Here is a 17,953-nt window from a genome sequence, read left to right as displayed (position 1 = left end):
TGTGCTAAGCTACCCCTTCAGTTTTGTCATCTGCAAATTACATGTTACGTGGGCTGGCTATGCCTTTATCAAGGTCTTCAATCAACAAGCATTTATTATGCACTGATTATGTGTCAGGAATGGTACCAGGTGTTGGAGATACTAAGACAAAAGCAAAAGAGTACCTGCCCTTAAGAAGCTTACATTCTACTAGAGGAAATTTCATGGAAGATTGAGAAAAGCTTCTTGTAGGAGTAGCCCTTGAGCTAAACTTTGAAGGAAGCTGTGGATTCTTAGGAGGTGGAGATGTGGAAGAAGTACATGCCAGGCAATGGGGACAGCCTATGCAAAGGCAGGAAGATAGGATGTCAGGCACAAGGAATTGCAAGTAGGCCAGTCTGGGTAGATCACTGAAAGAAGCCTTTAAAAAGGCAGGCTGGAACTAACCTAGGAAGCTCTTTAAATGCCAAACTTCATCTGAGAGGCAATAGGGAGCCAGTAGAGGTTTTTGAGCAGGGGAAGAAATGGTTTTGATTCTACTTTAGCATTATCACTTGGACAGCTGTATGGAGAACTGATTGGAGAAGGGAACAACTTGAGGCAAGGAGGCCAATTAAGAAGCTATTGCAAGGGGCAGCTAGGTGGTGCAGTGGATAGAGTTCAGGAGGACCTGAGTTCAAATCTGACCTCAGACTCAACACTTGACACGTACTAGCTATGTGACCTTGGGCAAGTCACTTAACCCCGACTGCCTCACTAAAAAAAAAAAAAAGAAGCAGCAGCTATTACAATAATACAGGTGAGAAATGATAAGAATCTGAATCAAGGTGGTTGTGGTATGAATGGAGATAGAGGGATATTGTGAAGGTAGAATCAGCAAGACTTGGCAACTGACTGGACATGGGAGTGAGGGAGCATGAAGACAGGGTGAATCTGAGGCTGTGAACCCAGGTGACAAGAGGGATGGTGATGCTATTGACAAGGAACAGGGAAATGCAGAACAATAGTGGACGTGGGGGAAAAATAATGATTTCTGCTTGACAAGAATGTTAACATACACGGGTCAAAGCACAGATTCTTGGAGCACTCCACTGCAGAGTTCTTTCCAAGTTGACCTTAAGCCATTACTCTATGGATCTGGTGATTCAACCAGTTACAAATCCAGCCCTCCTCCAATCAATAAACATTTACTAAGCATCTACTACGTGCCAGGCACTGTGCTAAACACTGGGGATACAAAAAGAGGTAAAAGTAGTCCTTGTCCTCAAGGGGCAATCTGTCCAAAAAGCTTAAAAATCCACCTAAGTAACTGGACAGGTTGAGCCTGAAGAGAAGAGTGGGGACATGAGAGCTGCCTTCAAATATCTGAAGAGCCACCACGTCAAGGAAAAACCAGACTGATTTTGTTTGGACCCAGAGAGCAGAACCAGAGGCAATGGGTGGAAGCTGCAAAGAGGCAAGTTTAGATCTGACACCAGGAAAAACTTCCTAACAATTAAAGCTGTCCAAAAGTGGAACGGGCAGCCTTGAGAGATGTTCTTCAGGCAAAGGTTGGATGGATACCTGCTGAGTATGTTACAGTAGAGATTCTTTTCGTGCATGGGTTGACTAGATGGCCAAGTAATGTGGTTTTGTAACTGTACTCCTGTCACTTCACACTGTCCACAAGAATCATATCACGTACCTTGCTGAAATCCAAGTAAACTAAACCTATAGCACTCTCCCAGTCTGTTAATCTAGCAGGGCAGAGACTAGACCAAGAACTGCACTGGTTTAGGGAGCTCCTGGTGAAGGCTTTCTTCTACCACAGCAGGTCAGCACTTCCTCTGCAGCTCAGGGAGTCACCTGGGCCCTGAGAGAGGAAGGGACTTGCTCAGGGTCCACGTGTTTGTGTCACAACAGGGCTTGGCTCAGAGATCTACTTTCCATCCACTATGCCACACAGCCTCTCTAGCAATGGGAAGAAAATGAGATTAGTCCAATGGGACCATGGTGGCTCTTTATGATCGCTGCTTCCTGTTCTAGATTTCACTAACCATCCCTTTAATAAAGCTCTAGAATTTTGAATGGAATCAAATTTAAGCTCACTGGCCTGTTGTCTTGTTCAACAAAAACAACAGTTGTCACTGTTCTCTTCTCTTTTTTGATGAGGGGGGTATTTGCCCTTCTCCAATGCTGGAACATCTCCAGTTTTCCTCAAGTTTTCAAAGACCACTGACCATGGCTGTCAGCCCTTTCAGTACTCTAAGATGTAGTTCATCCGGGCTGGAGGCCTTAAGCTAATTAAAGGCATTCAAGTGCTCTTTTTATCTCCTTACTTATCATGGGGATCAATTCCCACTTGGCTATCTTTGTTCTATTCTTTTCAAGTCAAAGGTAATTCTCTTTGGCAAATAAAACAGAAACAAAAAAAATAAATGAGTAGCCTTGCCTTCTCTTGCCATCAGTTAATGTCCAATCATCTCCCAGGTGAGGTTAATGTGTACCAAAAGCCATTCGGCTAAGATGCTGATCTCAAAGGAGCAAATCTTTGTGAAAGCCTTGAGATCTGTGCTTTGCAGAACTTATCTAAGGCAGGCTGTCATGTTACTCTCCTCTCTTAATGCACCATTTCCTTTCCTCCAACCCTTTCCCCCTCTTTTGTCCTCTTCCTCCCCGGTGCCCTTATTTTCCTCCTGACTTCTCTCTCTTTTCTCACCCGGACCATCATAATACCCTTCATATTTAACAAAGCCCAATTTGCTTTCTGGGTTCCTCCATCTCTGAAAACAATGTCATAGGAACAAGAAAACTATCAATACCCCTAAAATCAGCTCCCTGTTCTTCACCTGTTCTGGCTTGGATATGGTCCTAACCACACTTTTATAAAGTTTCCTCTTTCCCCAAGTGGATTTTAAGTCCACTAGCGAAGAATCCTCAGACTATTTAACTTATTGTCCTGTCCACTGAATGTTTGAATTAGTCAACTTTTGCAGGCTTCTGTTGTAATAGTGACACATTCCTATAAGAAAAAGTTAGTTTACAGGCAGCTTGGGGGTACAGTACATACACTTGAGGGCTTAATCTAGAATAAAGAGGACATGAGTTCATATTTTGACTGACATTATTAGCCATGTGACCCAGGGCAAGTGACTTGACCTAACCCACAGTTTCTTCATCTGTAAAATGGGAGTAATAATACTATATACCTCCTGGGGTTATTGTGAGGATCATATAAAATAACATGTTTAAAGCACATTGTGAAATCTTAAAACACTATGTAAAATGTTATCTATTATTATTTTTTTTCCTTCATAGGATGTCCTCATCCAAATCAGTCCAAGCATTTTATTAACATGACTATTATTTATTAATTCATTTGGGCCTGCAGTGTTAAAATTTAAGGGTCTGGGGTAAGATTTTGCTCTCTGTTTTGTATGTTTATTCGACTATTTTTGTTGATGGCCTACAAAATGCAAAAAAAAAAAAAAAGTTAAAATAATTAACTCATGGATCCACAGAAAAAACTTTCAGCTTTAAGGCAATTCTATGATGAAAAATACAAAATACTTAACTTACTTATTCAGGTTTATTCCTCAATGAAACTATACTGGGATATGCAGAAGTGAGAAGCTGAAGGCTGGAGAAGCAGCAACAGCAGAAGTTATGGCAATGGGCTGAGATTCTGCTTTCTCCACAAGAAGCTGGAGCAATGAGGGGCCTGGTAAGCCCCAGAACAGTAACAGCTTAAGGTCGCTCAAATGTAGAAAACAGAGAGAGGAAACCCACTTGCCATCTCTGATTTAGGTATCTTGGGCAGACTGATAGGACTAATTTGGCATTTGAAAACAGCAAACTTTCATAAAATGTTTAAATGAGTAAATAGTATAACAACAGGCAGCTGCAATAATAAGGTGGCAACACGGCAGCGATCTGTAACTTGTTCTATGGATGGGTGTGTCTGTGTGTGACAAACTGAGAAGCAACACGGAGCAGCACACAGCCAGCCTTGAGGCCAGGAAGTGGGTTCCAGTCCTGTCTCTGACACTCACTGTTTGTATGACCCAGGAAAAGTCCTTCTCGGTGCTCTTGGCAACTCTCTAAGACAACAGAATGCAAAGAATGTGCCCACCTGCCCTGTAGAAACAGCTTCCTTACCTGGGAGTTCCCTGTACCAATGAAATCACAGGTCCACAGTCCCTGTCCCTGTATACCTCATTCCCACTTTCATCACACAGCTTCTGGTAAAGTCAGGCCAGCTACCCTGTGGCCAACAGGCTCTGTGCTGTGAATCAAGCATCTGAACTCATTACATGGGCAATGCTGGTGCCCCATGGCTTAGAATCATCCAGAGAAATTATCACCAGGGATACTGATGAAAAAGGCCATATTTGTCTGATATTATAATTGATCAAAAATGTAGTCTCCAAGATCATTTAAAAAAAGCAAACCCTAAAGCCCCAGTCGGTGTTCAATGCCACTGCAGCTTTCTTCATGACTGGGTTCCCCAGGTCCTGACCAGCTGATGTTCTCAGATGCTCCTGGCTCTGCCTCTCTACCTCCAGAAGAGCTTGGACCTGGGTCCCACAGTGTCTGACTTCGCTGTCGTCACCTCCCCCCACTCAGCAGCTAGCAGGCCATCCCAACAAGGTCTAGCTTACAGTTTCAAGATTCTTCTGGAGTTCTAGCAGTTTGACTTTGGCCTCCTGGTATTTCTTGCAGAGCATACACAGTTCATACATCTCCATCATCAACAGCAAAGTGGAATCCTTTGAAGAAGAGAGTGAAAAGAGAATAATATTGAGGCTAAAAAGAAGATATATCCTTCACCACCATCTCCCGTTCCCCACCCCTGGGGATAATGCTAAAAAGAATAAATGTCATGTTTAACGTCATGTTTCATTTTCCTTTGGGAATACAGAAATTTGGAACTAGAACTCCCACACATTCAACTCTCAATTTTCTATCTGTTTTATGTGTGGTCCATGGCCCACAAAGTAGGGTTTGGAATATTCTACAAGGCAATCATATCTGCCATGATCACCTCTAGGAAACATTCTTATCCATTCCCTGATAACCTGTTTCTATTGAAAGATCTACATACTGTTAGCTGCATGAATCTGTATTTTCCTCTCACTTCTTGTAGTGTTGCCTGATTTATTAGTTCAAGGAAAATCAGATCACGAGCCTAGAATAGGAGTAATGGAAAAATAGGATCCCCAAAGCCTGTCTGGGGCAATGCCAGGCAGGTGCTCTTCCGAAGCCTGAATACACCAAACTGACAGTCAGTACCTTCAGAAAAAGCTGGAAGCTTCTGGTAAGAGTTCTGCTCTTTTTTCTTGTTACCAACATTCTCCATATAAGTGAAAGGTCCTCCAGATCCCATTCATGGTCTTCTACAGAACCCTGAATGTGACTTGTTGCTTCAGCAGCGACACGATTGTCCACAGAAGTGATGATCCAAACACTCAGGCAAGGAACAATATTAGCATCCTGTCAATGGACAAGAACAGTTTTAAAATAAAGCCAGTTTGCGCCTAGACTATCTAACAGACCTGGATAAAGACTCAAAAGAAAATCTTACATCTTACACCATGATGACTGAAGTTTCTAGCTCATGATGTGCAGAATGGACCCAAGCTTACTAAACTGATAGGAAAAGTCTTTAAAGACAAAATGAGCTCCAAACCACGGCCAGGGCATGCCAAGGGTGTCAGGAGCTGTATGGGAGCAGGGTACAATGAGACAGAAAACTGGGGACATAAGAGAAGAGAATTAGCAAGGTTGACGACAGTGGATTCCTCTCTCCTTTTCAGGGCCCATTCAGCATGTCCATCACTGATGAAGTGTCTAGCTCACAGGTGGGTCAGGGAAGCTTATAAAAGGCGGGGGTCCTAAGAGGGCAGGACCAGAGCAGATATCCCTGGACCAGAATCAAAAGCTGAGCAGAAGTGGCTGTTGTGCCTTCAAAGTACTGTGGCCCAGTGAATACAGAGGACAGACAACAATGCCACTGAAGCCAGTGAGACTTTTCCTGTTAAAACAAGGCTGAGAGTGCCCTGAGAAAGGAAAGGAAAATTCATTCCTTTTTTTTTTTTCTTAAAAAAGAAAATTGCTCTTAGTATCATCACCTTCCTTCCATTTTGCTGAGACTGTGTGTCCTACTGACCTTGAAACAAGAGGCCAGGATGCTCAGGATGGGAGCCCGTTGTCTCATGGCTTCAGTCAGAAGGTAACGCCAGGAATCTGGCTCCTCAGGACACTGAAGCAGAATCTGAAATAAATCAGTGGATGTCCCTTCTTGTCTCCTCTGAGCCTCCCATAGGGGTCTGTCACAAGCCTGTCTATCATGTGCTTTGGAGTTTGGAAATGAAGGCAAATTCTCAAAGGCCAGCTGTAAGTGGTCCTGCAGGACTGGGCTGAAGTAGCGGAGGAGAGACCTGACCTAGAAAACATAAATTAACTGATTTAGACAAATATAATTTTCAGCTCCAAAACAGAGAAAAGCTATGAAAAGGGGAAAAAAAACCAAAACAGTCACTAAACAATTCTCTTTCACACTAACCTGTGTCAGGGGAGATCACATAATTCTCCAATTTGACAGTTTTGGGCTTTCAGATGTATGTACCCCAATATTCAAATGACTTATTTTCAGCCACAAATACTCTTTAGCTCTAAAAACTAGCCCCTTCTCTTAATCCCACTCACTTAATTTTTAAAAAGTTATATGATGCTTTTTGTTTTTATATCATAGACATTTTTGAACCAACCTCTACCACCACTGCAAAAACTGAACCTGGTAACCAAAGAAAGCTCGTTATAAGGAAAAAAAATCAGTTAAATGCTCATATCTGATAATATGTGCAAAGTTCAACCATCATAGCTCTCTGTCTCTCTGCCAAGAGAAGGGAGATAGGTTTCATTTTTGTTCTCCAGGACCATCACTGGTTTTCACATGCTTGGATCAATCTTCTTTAATGGATTTTTTCATTTATATTGTAGACATCACTATTTATCATAGAAACTCAGAGTAGATTAGGCCCTCAGGGACCCCTTAGACCAACTCCCATCTGAAGAAAGAATCTCTTTTATAGCATTCCCCAAAAGTGATCACTCTTTGTTTGAAGACCTTCAACAAGGAAGAAACTACTTTTAGATAGCTCTTTGCTGATATATGTCACCTCACAACTCCCACCCTCTGTTCCTAGTTCTTACTTGTAGAGCCAAGAAGAACAAGTACAATTCCTCTTCCATTTGATAGCCCTTAAAATACTTAAAAGACAGCTATTATCCCCCACTCTTCTCTTCTCGCAGCTAACCATGCTAACTCCCTTCAATTGGTCACCATGCACATGGCAGGATTCTGAGGCCCTTCCAACCAAGCTACTCTCCGCTGGAGATCTTCCAGATCATTAATGTTTTTCTTAAACTGTAGGGCCTAGAAAAAAGGAACACACTCCTGCAGATGTCGTCTGACCAGCTCTATCACCTCCCCAGCTGGCCTATTTAATCCAACAGAATCTAGGTAATGATATTACCGCAAACAAAAGTTTAATAATCTACACAAAACAAATGACCCTTCTGAACCTCTAAGAAAAATACCCATTTTCTAATGTAAAAAATCTGAGGGTGCTCAGTAGCTTACTCACCTCCTCCAGGGGGTAGCTGTGGAGCTGGCTGTACACAATAAACTGCAGCCAGTCATTGGCTCTAGAACACTCCCTGAGGTAAGCGGTGCTCAGTCTCACATTATGAAGCCTGCAGAACTGCACCACCAATGACCACTGGTGGCCTGATTCGCTGGAGGTCCTGACATTAAAAACAGAAAAAATTAAAACTTAGAAGACCACTATAGTTTGAAACTGACAAATTAATAAAAACTTACAAACTTCAAGGGCCTGTAATGACATGTTCAGCCCAAAGGACTGAGAAACTACTCAGTAGAAGTGAATCCAGGCTGCTGCTCAACCACTAACAAGCCTTGTGGATAAATAGCAAGTACAAGTCTATAATTTTTTGTTGCCACTGGACTCCCCCACTACATAATGCACCAAGCACTTACTAAGTGCTTACTATATGCTGTTAGAGTATGTACTGTACTAGGTATACATATGCACCACAGAGGCACAGAACTGGAACACTAGGGCCAAGCAAGAAAAGTGAGCTTTAATGATCAAAAGTTGGAAGTCAAAGCTTCTCAGATACCAAGTAGGGAGAGCCAGGGGCTATGATATGGGACACCTGGGGCTCTCAAAGGAAGGCTGCTAGTGTCTGCTGCTTCACAGGGAAGATAATCCTCTCCCAAGGACAAGAGCTGGATGGCACTCTTGTTACATCATCAAACACACTCCTAGACATACACAGAAAAAAAACAGACTTTCTCCACGTACAGTGTAAGCAGTATAAATTACTAGTGCCCAGAGGAGCCCAATGGGTTATAGTTGGCAAGCTGGTTTCCTTGTCCATGCTCTGAGATGCTGCTCATCCCCAGAGGAGACACATTTTCCTATGTATGGAAAGGGTTAGGAAGAGAGAAAGTGGGCAGGTTTAACTATGGAAGAATCAGACTCACTGGGGTCACAGTGCAGGAACCTGAATTTAAGACGTTGGGGAAAGGAAAGGGCTCACTAGCTCAGGCTCTCAGAATGATTTAACTGTGATCTAACAGGCAGAATCAGAGCAAGGCCTAAAGAAATCGACTTGATAGCCAATTGGTTCCTCTTTTCAGGCCGCTTGAAGTGTGACACTTGAAAAGCATTCATTCAGTTTGGATTATTCCATCTAGGAAGAGGCAAGAGGCTATCCTTCATCACAAGGGTGATGTGAGAATTAATGAGAACACCTGAGGTGGTCTGAATTCTTTAGAAAAAAAGCTAGATAAACACAAATCAGCACAATCACTGCTTAAAAAAACAAAAACAGCACTGAAACACAACACACAAACCTCGATATTCCTTGTTGTTGAATACTATCCCATATGCCTTCTTCTAAAAGACTAAGCAATTCTTCAGTTGATGCTTTTCTGCCATTAGCCAGTTTAACTAGTTTTTCAGCTGTAAAAAATACAATTAAAACATAGTATAGCATAGAGATCCTCCCAGGAAACAGTACTTTCAAATTTCAAAGCAGCAGTCATAAATTTGGAACTGGCTAAAAAAGAGAGAAGTAGATCAGCGCATCAGAACAGACAACGAAGAATCAGAAACAATGGAACTCAACAACCCAGTGGTCAATAAATCCCAAAACATAAATTAGTTAGGAAAGAATTTCCAATAACAGAAAATAATATGTACAATAACTACAATAATATGAATAGAAAGAACTACTACCATAAAATAATTAAGAATTAATGTTGCAAAATTACCAAAAAAAATATGGCCCCCCCCAAACTCCCCCACCTCCTTTGTAAATGGAGGAGGTCCACAGATGTGTAACATTGCATATTTTCAGATTTTTTCAATGTACCGATTTGTTTTGTTCATTTTTTTTTCGTCTTTCTTGTTTTCTTTAAAAAATGTGGTGTTATATAGGATGGCTCTCTGAGAGGGGAAAGGGAGAGAAATAGTGGGAGAATTCTAGGTGATGGAAAAACAAAAGATAGTAACAAAAATTTATTTTTAAATAAATGGACAAAAAAGAGATTTCCTCAGGAGAACATAAATTTCTATTTATAATATGTTACAATACCACTCGTGAACTCAAGTTAATGAAGAATCCTAGAAAATGAGGTAAAGCAGCAACTCATCTGCATCCCCCCATGACAAGTTCCTGATTCAATAACTCAAATAAGTACCTTTCCAACTGCACAAAGTGGTCTAAATACAGAAAGGATACCTTACCTAGGGATTCTCTGATGCAGTTGTACTGAGTCTCTTCATTTCTACACTTATAGCTCAAAATGATGTTGGCTACTTTCATATCAACTCTAAGCTTGAGGCTGTCAATACCAAGCAATTCCAAGAAACACACACAAGCTGCCCCTACTGAAGGCATATGAAAGAGGGAAAGTGCCAACATGTAGGCTTCGTTTCCTACTTGCTGGATCCTGAAACAGAGAACAGGAGCCAAAATCAGAACAGCACACCAGAGATCATGACCACTGAGGACACTGGTTCTCAAACATTTCTGCTCATGGCACATTATGATGCTCTGCAAAGTATGAGTCAGAAGACTCAACCATGCACATGTGAATGCAAGGGTAAGTTCCATACAATTCACAGCACACCTTTTGAAATCCACTGATTTAACGTAAGCACATAGAGGGTTCTCAGTGGTGTCTAAGATGGAAGGCAGTATGGTGCAGTGGAAAGAATACTGGCTTCGGAATCAGATGACTTGGGTTCAAATCCCAGATCTGGCACTTGCTACCTTCATGACCTAGGAAAGTCATTTAACTCACTGGGCCTCAGTTTATTTATCTGTAAAATCAGAGGTGTGGGAGGATTAGGCTAAATGAGGTCCTTTCCAGCCCTAAATCTACGATCCTGTGGCTGCCAATCCTAAGCAATCATGGATGTTCTTCAGTTGTCTTTCAGTTGTGTCTGACTCTGTGGGATCTCATTTGGGGTTTCCGTGGCAAAGACACTGGAATGGTTTGCCTTTACCTTCTCCAGCTCATTTTACAAATAAGGAACTGAGACAAACAGAGTTAAATGACTTGCCCACGGTCACACAGTTAGTAAGTGTCTGAACTCACAAAGTTGTGTCTTTCTGACTCCAGGCCCGGCACTCTACCCACTTCACCAACCAGCAGCTGCCAGCCATAGCACAAGTAAGAATAGTTGGTCTTTAGCATTTTGCCCACTTCATTTCCTTGCAACTGTCTTCTGAATGTCTTAAAGAGTTCTTCTAAACCCAATAGCCTGTCATCTCTTCCTTCCACACAGGAGAAACAAGAGTTAGCACCCTTATATCCAATGACTGAAAAATTGCTCATCCTTGGTCCAAGATCGTGTTTGTATGCTACAGCCATAAAGAAGACTGATACTGGGGCAGCTGGGTGATGCAGTGGATAAAGCACCAGGCCTGGAGTCAGGAGGACTTGAATTCAAATCCGACCCCAAACACTTAACACTCACTAGCTGTGCGACCCTGGGCAAGTCACTTAAACTCATTGCCTAGCCAAAAAAAAAAAAAAAAAAAAAAGACTGATACTGAAGTCTATTAGGAAGTTTATTTCTTTTTTCTTTTTTTTTTTGGTGAGGCAACTGGAGTTAAGTGACTTGCCCAGAGTCACACAGCTAATGAGTGTTATGTGTCTGAGATCAGATTTGAACTCAGGTTCTCCTGACTCCAGGGCCAGTGCTCTATCCACTGTGCCACCTAGCTGCCCCAGAAGTTTATTTCAAAAGTCATTTTCTATGGTGTCCAGTAATTATCTCCAAGTAATACTCCCAATTTTATGCTCCACAGACATGAACCTCAAAATCAATAATCTTTATGTTCCACTGTAATCCCCTTACATAACTCTTTTGACATTTAACAAGTTCACTTCCTATTACTTTATACATACTCACAGTTGCTTTGGAGACTTGCTCTTCACTAATTCCTGAACAAGAAAAGTACCAAATGCAAATGATGGTCGTCCATGACGTAAATAATAAGCAAAATTTAGACGTTCCACTATAGCATATTTGTTTACAAGGTCAGGGCTAGAGAAATGAGGAAGATCACCTGAGGTATCTGAAAAAAAAAATGAGAAGAAACACTAAAGCTAATAAATCCTCACTTGAAAGGAGCAATTGTCTTGGAGGAAAAGAATGTTAATATCTCATATTTTTTCTATGCTTTGTCAAATATTTAAACTACTGACCCAGATCTCAGTCTACTAGGAATAAGCATCTCACAAACAATGACTTCAAGTTTTCTTAGCTAGGATTCTACTCTAGGATCTTGGAATGGCATTTTTTTCACAGTTCAATAAGCTCTGTTACAGGACCTCAAAATATAGTCCTCTTGGGACAGCTAGGTGGCACAGTGAATACAGCACTGGTCCTGGAGTCAGGAGGACCTGAGTTCAAATCTGACCTCAGACACATAACACTTACTAGCTGTGTGACTCTGGGCAAGTCACTTAACCCCAACTACTTCACCAAAAAAAAAAGAAAAAAAAAATATATATATATATATATATTCCTCTTCAAACTGCAACTAAAAATTTAAATTAGTTTTTAAAATATCAACTTAACTACAACATTCTATTTTTTATGAAGACTCACGGCCTAGGAAGAACAGCTCTGATTCATGTTTTAAAGTTGTCAATAAGATAGGACTCTGGTGGTTCAGCACAAATAAAAAGCTCCAAAGAAGCCACTTCCCAAAGCCTAAGCCTATTCCCTGTAACAAGGTGTGCACCAGCTGAAGTTAGTCATAGAATGGTATCTTATAGAGAGGTCATTTAACTCCATAGTAACCATGTCCTAAACTTGTCAAATCCAACACCTTGATCTGTACTCAGAAACGTATAGGCAATCACAAATGTCAAGAAGACCATAATAAGGATGCTGCCAGACAGACACCAAGAATGGCTTCAAACACTAGGAGGGGGTAGAAAAGAGCAGCAGAGAGTAGCTCATTGTGAACAAATAGCAAAGAAAAGTGGAGCAGAGAGAACAGAGCAACAGAGGACCCCAGTTTAGCAGAGAAAGCATCCCTCCCAATGACATACTCAGAGGCCCTCAGTGGCTCTGCAACAGCAGAAGCACGAGCTGCTCCAAGTAGCTGGATGGGAATTCTCATGTGTTCCTTATGTTTGTGTCCCCTATATATGCTCCCTGGTCACATATGCTCCCTACACATGTACCCCTCCAGGCACGTTCTCTGATCACAAGTATCCCTGCACGTATCTTCCACCTCACCAGGGAGGTGATAACTTGTTGCATAGTGTATCCCTTGTATAAATGGGAGGGGATAATATTTCTTGTAACTTATTTCACTGTATGTGATTAAATACTTTGGGGAAAAATAAGATAGATTGAAACAATAAATATTTGCATATGTAAATAATAATTTACATTTCTAAAACAATTTAAATTGTACAAAATGCTTTCCTCACAACAATACTGAGTTTAGTGGTCCAGATATTATTATCCCCATTTTACAGATGAAGACACTGAGGGTGAGAGAAGTTAAATGACTTGTCCTGGGGTATAAATCTGAACAAGAAGATTACAAAGAAAGAGCTAACGGAGGGAGTCCAAATCTCCATACTCATACTGTGACATCATATCCAGGCCATATGCTAGTGCAATGTCTCAGTTATCATAACTGAGTAACCTAAGATATTAAAGCCAGAAATACATGTATATAGGTACATATGTGTGCGTGCATCCACACAAATACACATCTAGGCAGAGAAGAAAGACTTTTCAGGGAACAAACAATGAAAATAGCCCTGAAGCAACAAGATAAAGACTATGCTTGGTGCCACATAAATGATCAGAACTCTGTGTGAGAAGGCTGAAGAAGTATGAAGAAGCAGTATGAGAAGTATGAAAGAGAAAGACAGGGAACAAAGAGAGAAGAAAGAAAAAGTGGAAAGTGGAGTAGAAAGAGTCCAGCCATCATTGAAGGGAGAGCAGAAGAAGCAGCTGAGAGCATGACTCAGCAGAGAAGCGCCACTGACAAGGAGACAGACAAAAACAAGAAGAACGCTGCGACCTCAGGGGCAGCATATCTGTTCAATGGCAGAAATAGCAGAAGCTCCAGAGACTGATACCAGGCCAACCAGTGAACCGTGGCTTTGGAGCCTGGGGGCCGTAGCTTCCTAGAAAGACCCAGTCTCCAGGTCAGGCCACATCACATAGTACAGGCATGTCAAATAAAGAGAGTTCATCATTCTTGTTTGGGAAGTTAAATGGAGAAGAGAGGGGAAAACACCTGAGTCCTAACATCATTGAGTGACTCAGTCCACATATTAGCATACAGTCTCAAAAGAGAATTAGTTATATGAAATAGCGATGAAACAGGGATCCCAAACTTTCTCTAAGAAAGAGGACAGAAGGTTTGCATATCTCTAACTCAATGTTCCCTGAAAGGCAAAAGATTTTTATAATCAAAGGTACCAGACTGAGCCATACATACTTTCTGATAGATGTATCCAGCACAATACACTGCATACTGTAGAATCAAAGCATTTCAGAAATGGGACCTGAGAGATAGTCTAGCTTAATTTTATAGATGAGGAACCTGAAGCTCTAAAGGAAGAAGTGACTTGCCCATGATCACAAAGCCAGTAAGCCGCGGAGCTTCTGCAATAATTCTGAAGAAAGACATGTTTGTTTAATCAAAGTTATGCTACATTCATTGCCTTGGAAATCATTTGTGCAGCTATACATACACTTTGCCTTTATTAGAAACATATAAATGATTTCCTTGTCTGTTAAATGAGAGGAATCATCTTCATGATGATGATAGATGAGCTAGCTAGCATTTAGATAGTGTCTTAAAGTTTATGAAGCACTTGACATATTATCTTATTTGATCCTCACAACACTAGCAGGGAGATGCCATTTTTACCTATTCTCTCCATTTTACAGTTTACAGAGGCTGAGAGAGGTTAAATGACTTGTCCATGGGTCACACACAGCTAGTAAGAGTCTGAGTCAGGATTCAAATTCAAATCTTCCTGAATCCAAGGCCACTGCTCTACCGAGTATGCCACTTAGATGAGCTCTTTTTAAAAGCCCCTCAGCTCTAAATCTGGCTCCCATGACCAAGGAACACACCAGGAACTTTAAAAAAGTTTCAAGGTATCTCCTAGGCCTTTTAACCCTCTGATCCAACACCACATGCATCTACAACTATAGCGACATACACACAGCTCAGTATAATGACTAATGTCTATACTAAGAAACAAAAGTTTGGTCAGTATACTCTATTATTCCTCCATAGGGCATGGAAGTGACTCTATGCTCAAGAAAGCTGTGCTAGTGACACACAAGCCTTGGGCATCCTACTGAGATGGAAGCCTTCAAAAGATGGGTCTGGTGACGGATTACATATTGACCCTCTAAAATCCGGGTTAGCTAACTTCAAGAAGGTGAATCAGAAGGTAGGTCCTAGGGGATGAATTATTTTTCTGGTCACAGCAATTCATGAAGATGATCTACTCTGGTACTTAATCTGTGTCAGGGAAAGGAGTACACAACTTAATGAAACCACTTATATTTTGCAATGCTGATACAAGTTTTGCTTAGTAAGGTAAGAAATCTCATAATAATGTTACAGATTTTCATCAAAATATGATTCAATAAACTCAGCATTTCAGTTATGTAGAAAACCCAGTTGTTTGAATTTCACTCCTGGAGACGGAGAGGTAGCATAGGTTAGTGAACAGGAGTTGCCCTTAAAGCTAGGAATACTTGAATACAAGATGCCTCTCCAACAGAGACTGACTTCATAAACTCTGGGCCAGTCATTTAACTTCCAGGTGTACCAGTCAACTCTCTACAAATGCAAAGTATAGAGAAGGTGCTGACCTGCACTGGGGGAGGGAGTTTTCTCCACCAAGGAAATCATAGGTCCAGTCCCCATCCTTGTCCTCCATGCTGTCTGATAACTGATTGGTTACTGTATTCAGTTTGTATATATGCACTGACAGCAGCCTAGCTAAGGATGAACTTGAAGCCTCAAATATTAGGTAATACATGGGTGATACAGTGGAAAAAGCACTTGACAGGGGAATCAAGAGTCCAAGGTTCTAATCTTGGCTCTGCTATTCATCAGCTGGGTAGTCTTGGGCAAGTCACTTAAATCCTCAAGGCCTCAATGTTTTCTTTTATAACAAGAAAGCTAGAAGGAAAGCACGAAAAACCCATGTGAGCCAAAACTAGGATTGGCAAGGAGCTGGCCTGGCACAAATGGGATCTTAGCAACAATGATGGATCTTGTTCGGTGCACAGGATTTTGTATATGTCCTACACTTCCCACAGTGGACAGAAGTGGGACTGCCTTTTTGCTGTTAAGATGTCAGATGAGTTCCATTATCTCAAACTAAGACTGAATCTAATGTAAGACTGTTAAGTTTCTTGAGTGCAAAAGCCATATCTTATTTATTTTTGCACCTCTCAGCATCTAACAAGGGTTTCAAACACAGCAGACACTCAATATCTATCTGATAAATTAAAGTTAACTGAGGGGCTTAGAAGATGGAAGACTGGAGCAGTCTACCACTTCATTCCTAATTCCATTTCCCTAATACTTGTGGGCCTACAAGACACACTGCCATGATCTTCCAGAAGAACCTGATTTTGGGGGTCTGTCAGTTGAAACATTAAGTATTTGGGGTAGGGGTATGAGGGTGAGAAGAGAGTCCACTCTCAATTTGTAAGTAGCCTTTTGACTTTGGTCTGAGAGATAGGAATCCTACACTCCTGGCTTATCTCTGCCAATAACTCAGTGCACGACTTTGGACAAGTCACTTAACCTCTGTTAAGCTTTGGGAGCAGGGACAATTTTATTTTTGCCTTTAGATCTCCAGCGCTTTGCATGAAATAGGTGCTTAATAAACATTTGTTGAATTTGTTGAACTGGGCCTCAGTGTCCTTATCTATATAGCATGAAGGGGTGAGACTAGAGGTCTCTAAAGCCTATTCTAGCACTAACAGACTATGATTTTGTATTTAAAAATGGAACTTACTACCAACAGGAGAAATGGAAAAGATAACAGAAGAAAAGGAGAAACAGAAGAGTAGAGTTCAGGGAATCCCCAGGAAAAGGAGAAATTTTTATGGCCTAAGGGAACTTACTCTCTACCTCCCCTGATCTCTACAGACGAAAGTGACCTTTTCCTTCTCAAATTTTCCTAGTGCCCCCTGACTAAATTGCTCATTTGCCCATCAAATTCTTCCACCTTATATCATATGTAGCTATTTACATGTTTTATCTCCTCTATTTGAGTCTCCTGAGAATAGGCCTGTGCTGCTTTTCATCTCATATCCCCAAGACCGAGAACACAAGGGCTTGTAGACAGTAGGTACTGAATAAATATTTGCTGAATTGAACTTACCAAATGTTTTCACAACTCAATCAACTACAGGATATTTTTTTCTATATGACTGAATTTCTTCTTGGAAAAAAAAATTCATGGGAAATTAGGATGGCCTTTACAGAAAATCATCTTAGAATAAATCACATCAGAATATGTCTGTATGTCTCTAAAGCAAGGGCTGCCTGTATCAACTTACCTGCAATGGCAAGAGTATTAGTGGCCTGCCAGCCAAACAGTCTGGTGGGATCAAAGGGAGACAAGGACTGAAATGGAGACAAATGGACAAATGAGAGAAAGTTAAAAATAAACAAATTCCAAAACAATACAAATACAACATTTTATAAAAGAGCTTCAGGGACAAGCTGCTTCCCTAATACTAGAGTAATTTAAAACTCTTCTCTATGGATACTTTAAGCTCCTCAAGGGGCAAGAACTGTTTTTTTCTGTCTCTGAATGCTCAGTGCCTTATACAAACTAGGCATTTAATTCCTGTGGAATTGAATTCAAGGGAATTAATTTAGGAATTGAAACACTAAGGCAAGAGAAATCTAATTCTTAGACAAAGTAATCAAAATATCATGATTTCCTAAAGGAACATAGTTCAAAAAACAGCATTAAATACATTTTTATTTTGTTTTTATAACCAAGTGTTAAAATTCCCCTTCCCAAAATACAGATTTATCACACTGCAGCTCTGCCTGTGGGAGGCAGGCATAATTATAATATAAAACTGGACTTTAGAGATGCTGTTGGGTGGGACAGGCAAGGGAATTAGTAAGACTAGGAAATATGGCCACAACAAGTATACAAGCTAAGTTGACAAGATATGTGATAAAAAGAGGGTGGAGGAAGGACAAGAAAGAAAAAGAGAAAAGAAAGCTGCCTGAGAAACCGGATAAAAAATGTGAGAGAAATGTGGCCAAGGCCAGATGGTGCAATAAGAAAGCAAAACAATAGCTAATTAAGGACAGCCAATCTAGAAAATGTGTGAGAGTGAGTTGCAGC

The 17,953-nt window shown here is 41.0% G+C and overlaps 1 protein-coding gene across 2 annotated transcripts in view; it reads right to left on the bottom strand.

Moving 5' to 3' along the window:
* SPG11 (SPG11, spatacsin vesicle trafficking associated) overlaps positions 1-17,953 on the bottom strand; it is a 70,917-nt gene that overhangs the window by 21,479 nt on the left and 31,485 nt on the right. For both annotated transcript variants that reach the window (XM_027869983.1, XM_027869985.1), the window contains exons 20-27: positions 17,145-17,211; positions 11,475-11,640; positions 9,798-10,003; positions 8,903-9,011; positions 7,608-7,767; positions 6,128-6,403; positions 5,251-5,451; positions 4,620-4,727 (exon numbers count right to left, since the gene is read on the bottom strand). In XM_027869983.1, the coding sequence (XP_027725784.1) occupies positions 4,620-4,727; positions 5,251-5,451; positions 6,128-6,403; positions 7,608-7,767; positions 8,903-9,011; positions 9,798-10,003; positions 11,475-11,640; positions 17,145-17,211 (1,293 nt within the window). The remainder of the gene's footprint in view (positions 1-4,619; positions 4,728-5,250; positions 5,452-6,127; positions 6,404-7,607; positions 7,768-8,902; positions 9,012-9,797; positions 10,004-11,474; positions 11,641-17,144; positions 17,212-17,953) is intronic.

Source organism: Vombatus ursinus, unplaced genomic scaffold, assembly GCF_900497805.2.
Source record: "Vombatus ursinus unplaced genomic scaffold, bare-nosed wombat genome assembly UNPS02014794.1, whole genome shotgun sequence".
Classification (NCBI taxonomy): domain Eukaryota; kingdom Metazoa; phylum Chordata; class Mammalia; order Diprotodontia; family Vombatidae; genus Vombatus; species Vombatus ursinus.
The sequence above is the reverse complement of the archived record's forward strand: the minus strand, read 5'-3'. Positions and strand labels throughout refer to the sequence as shown.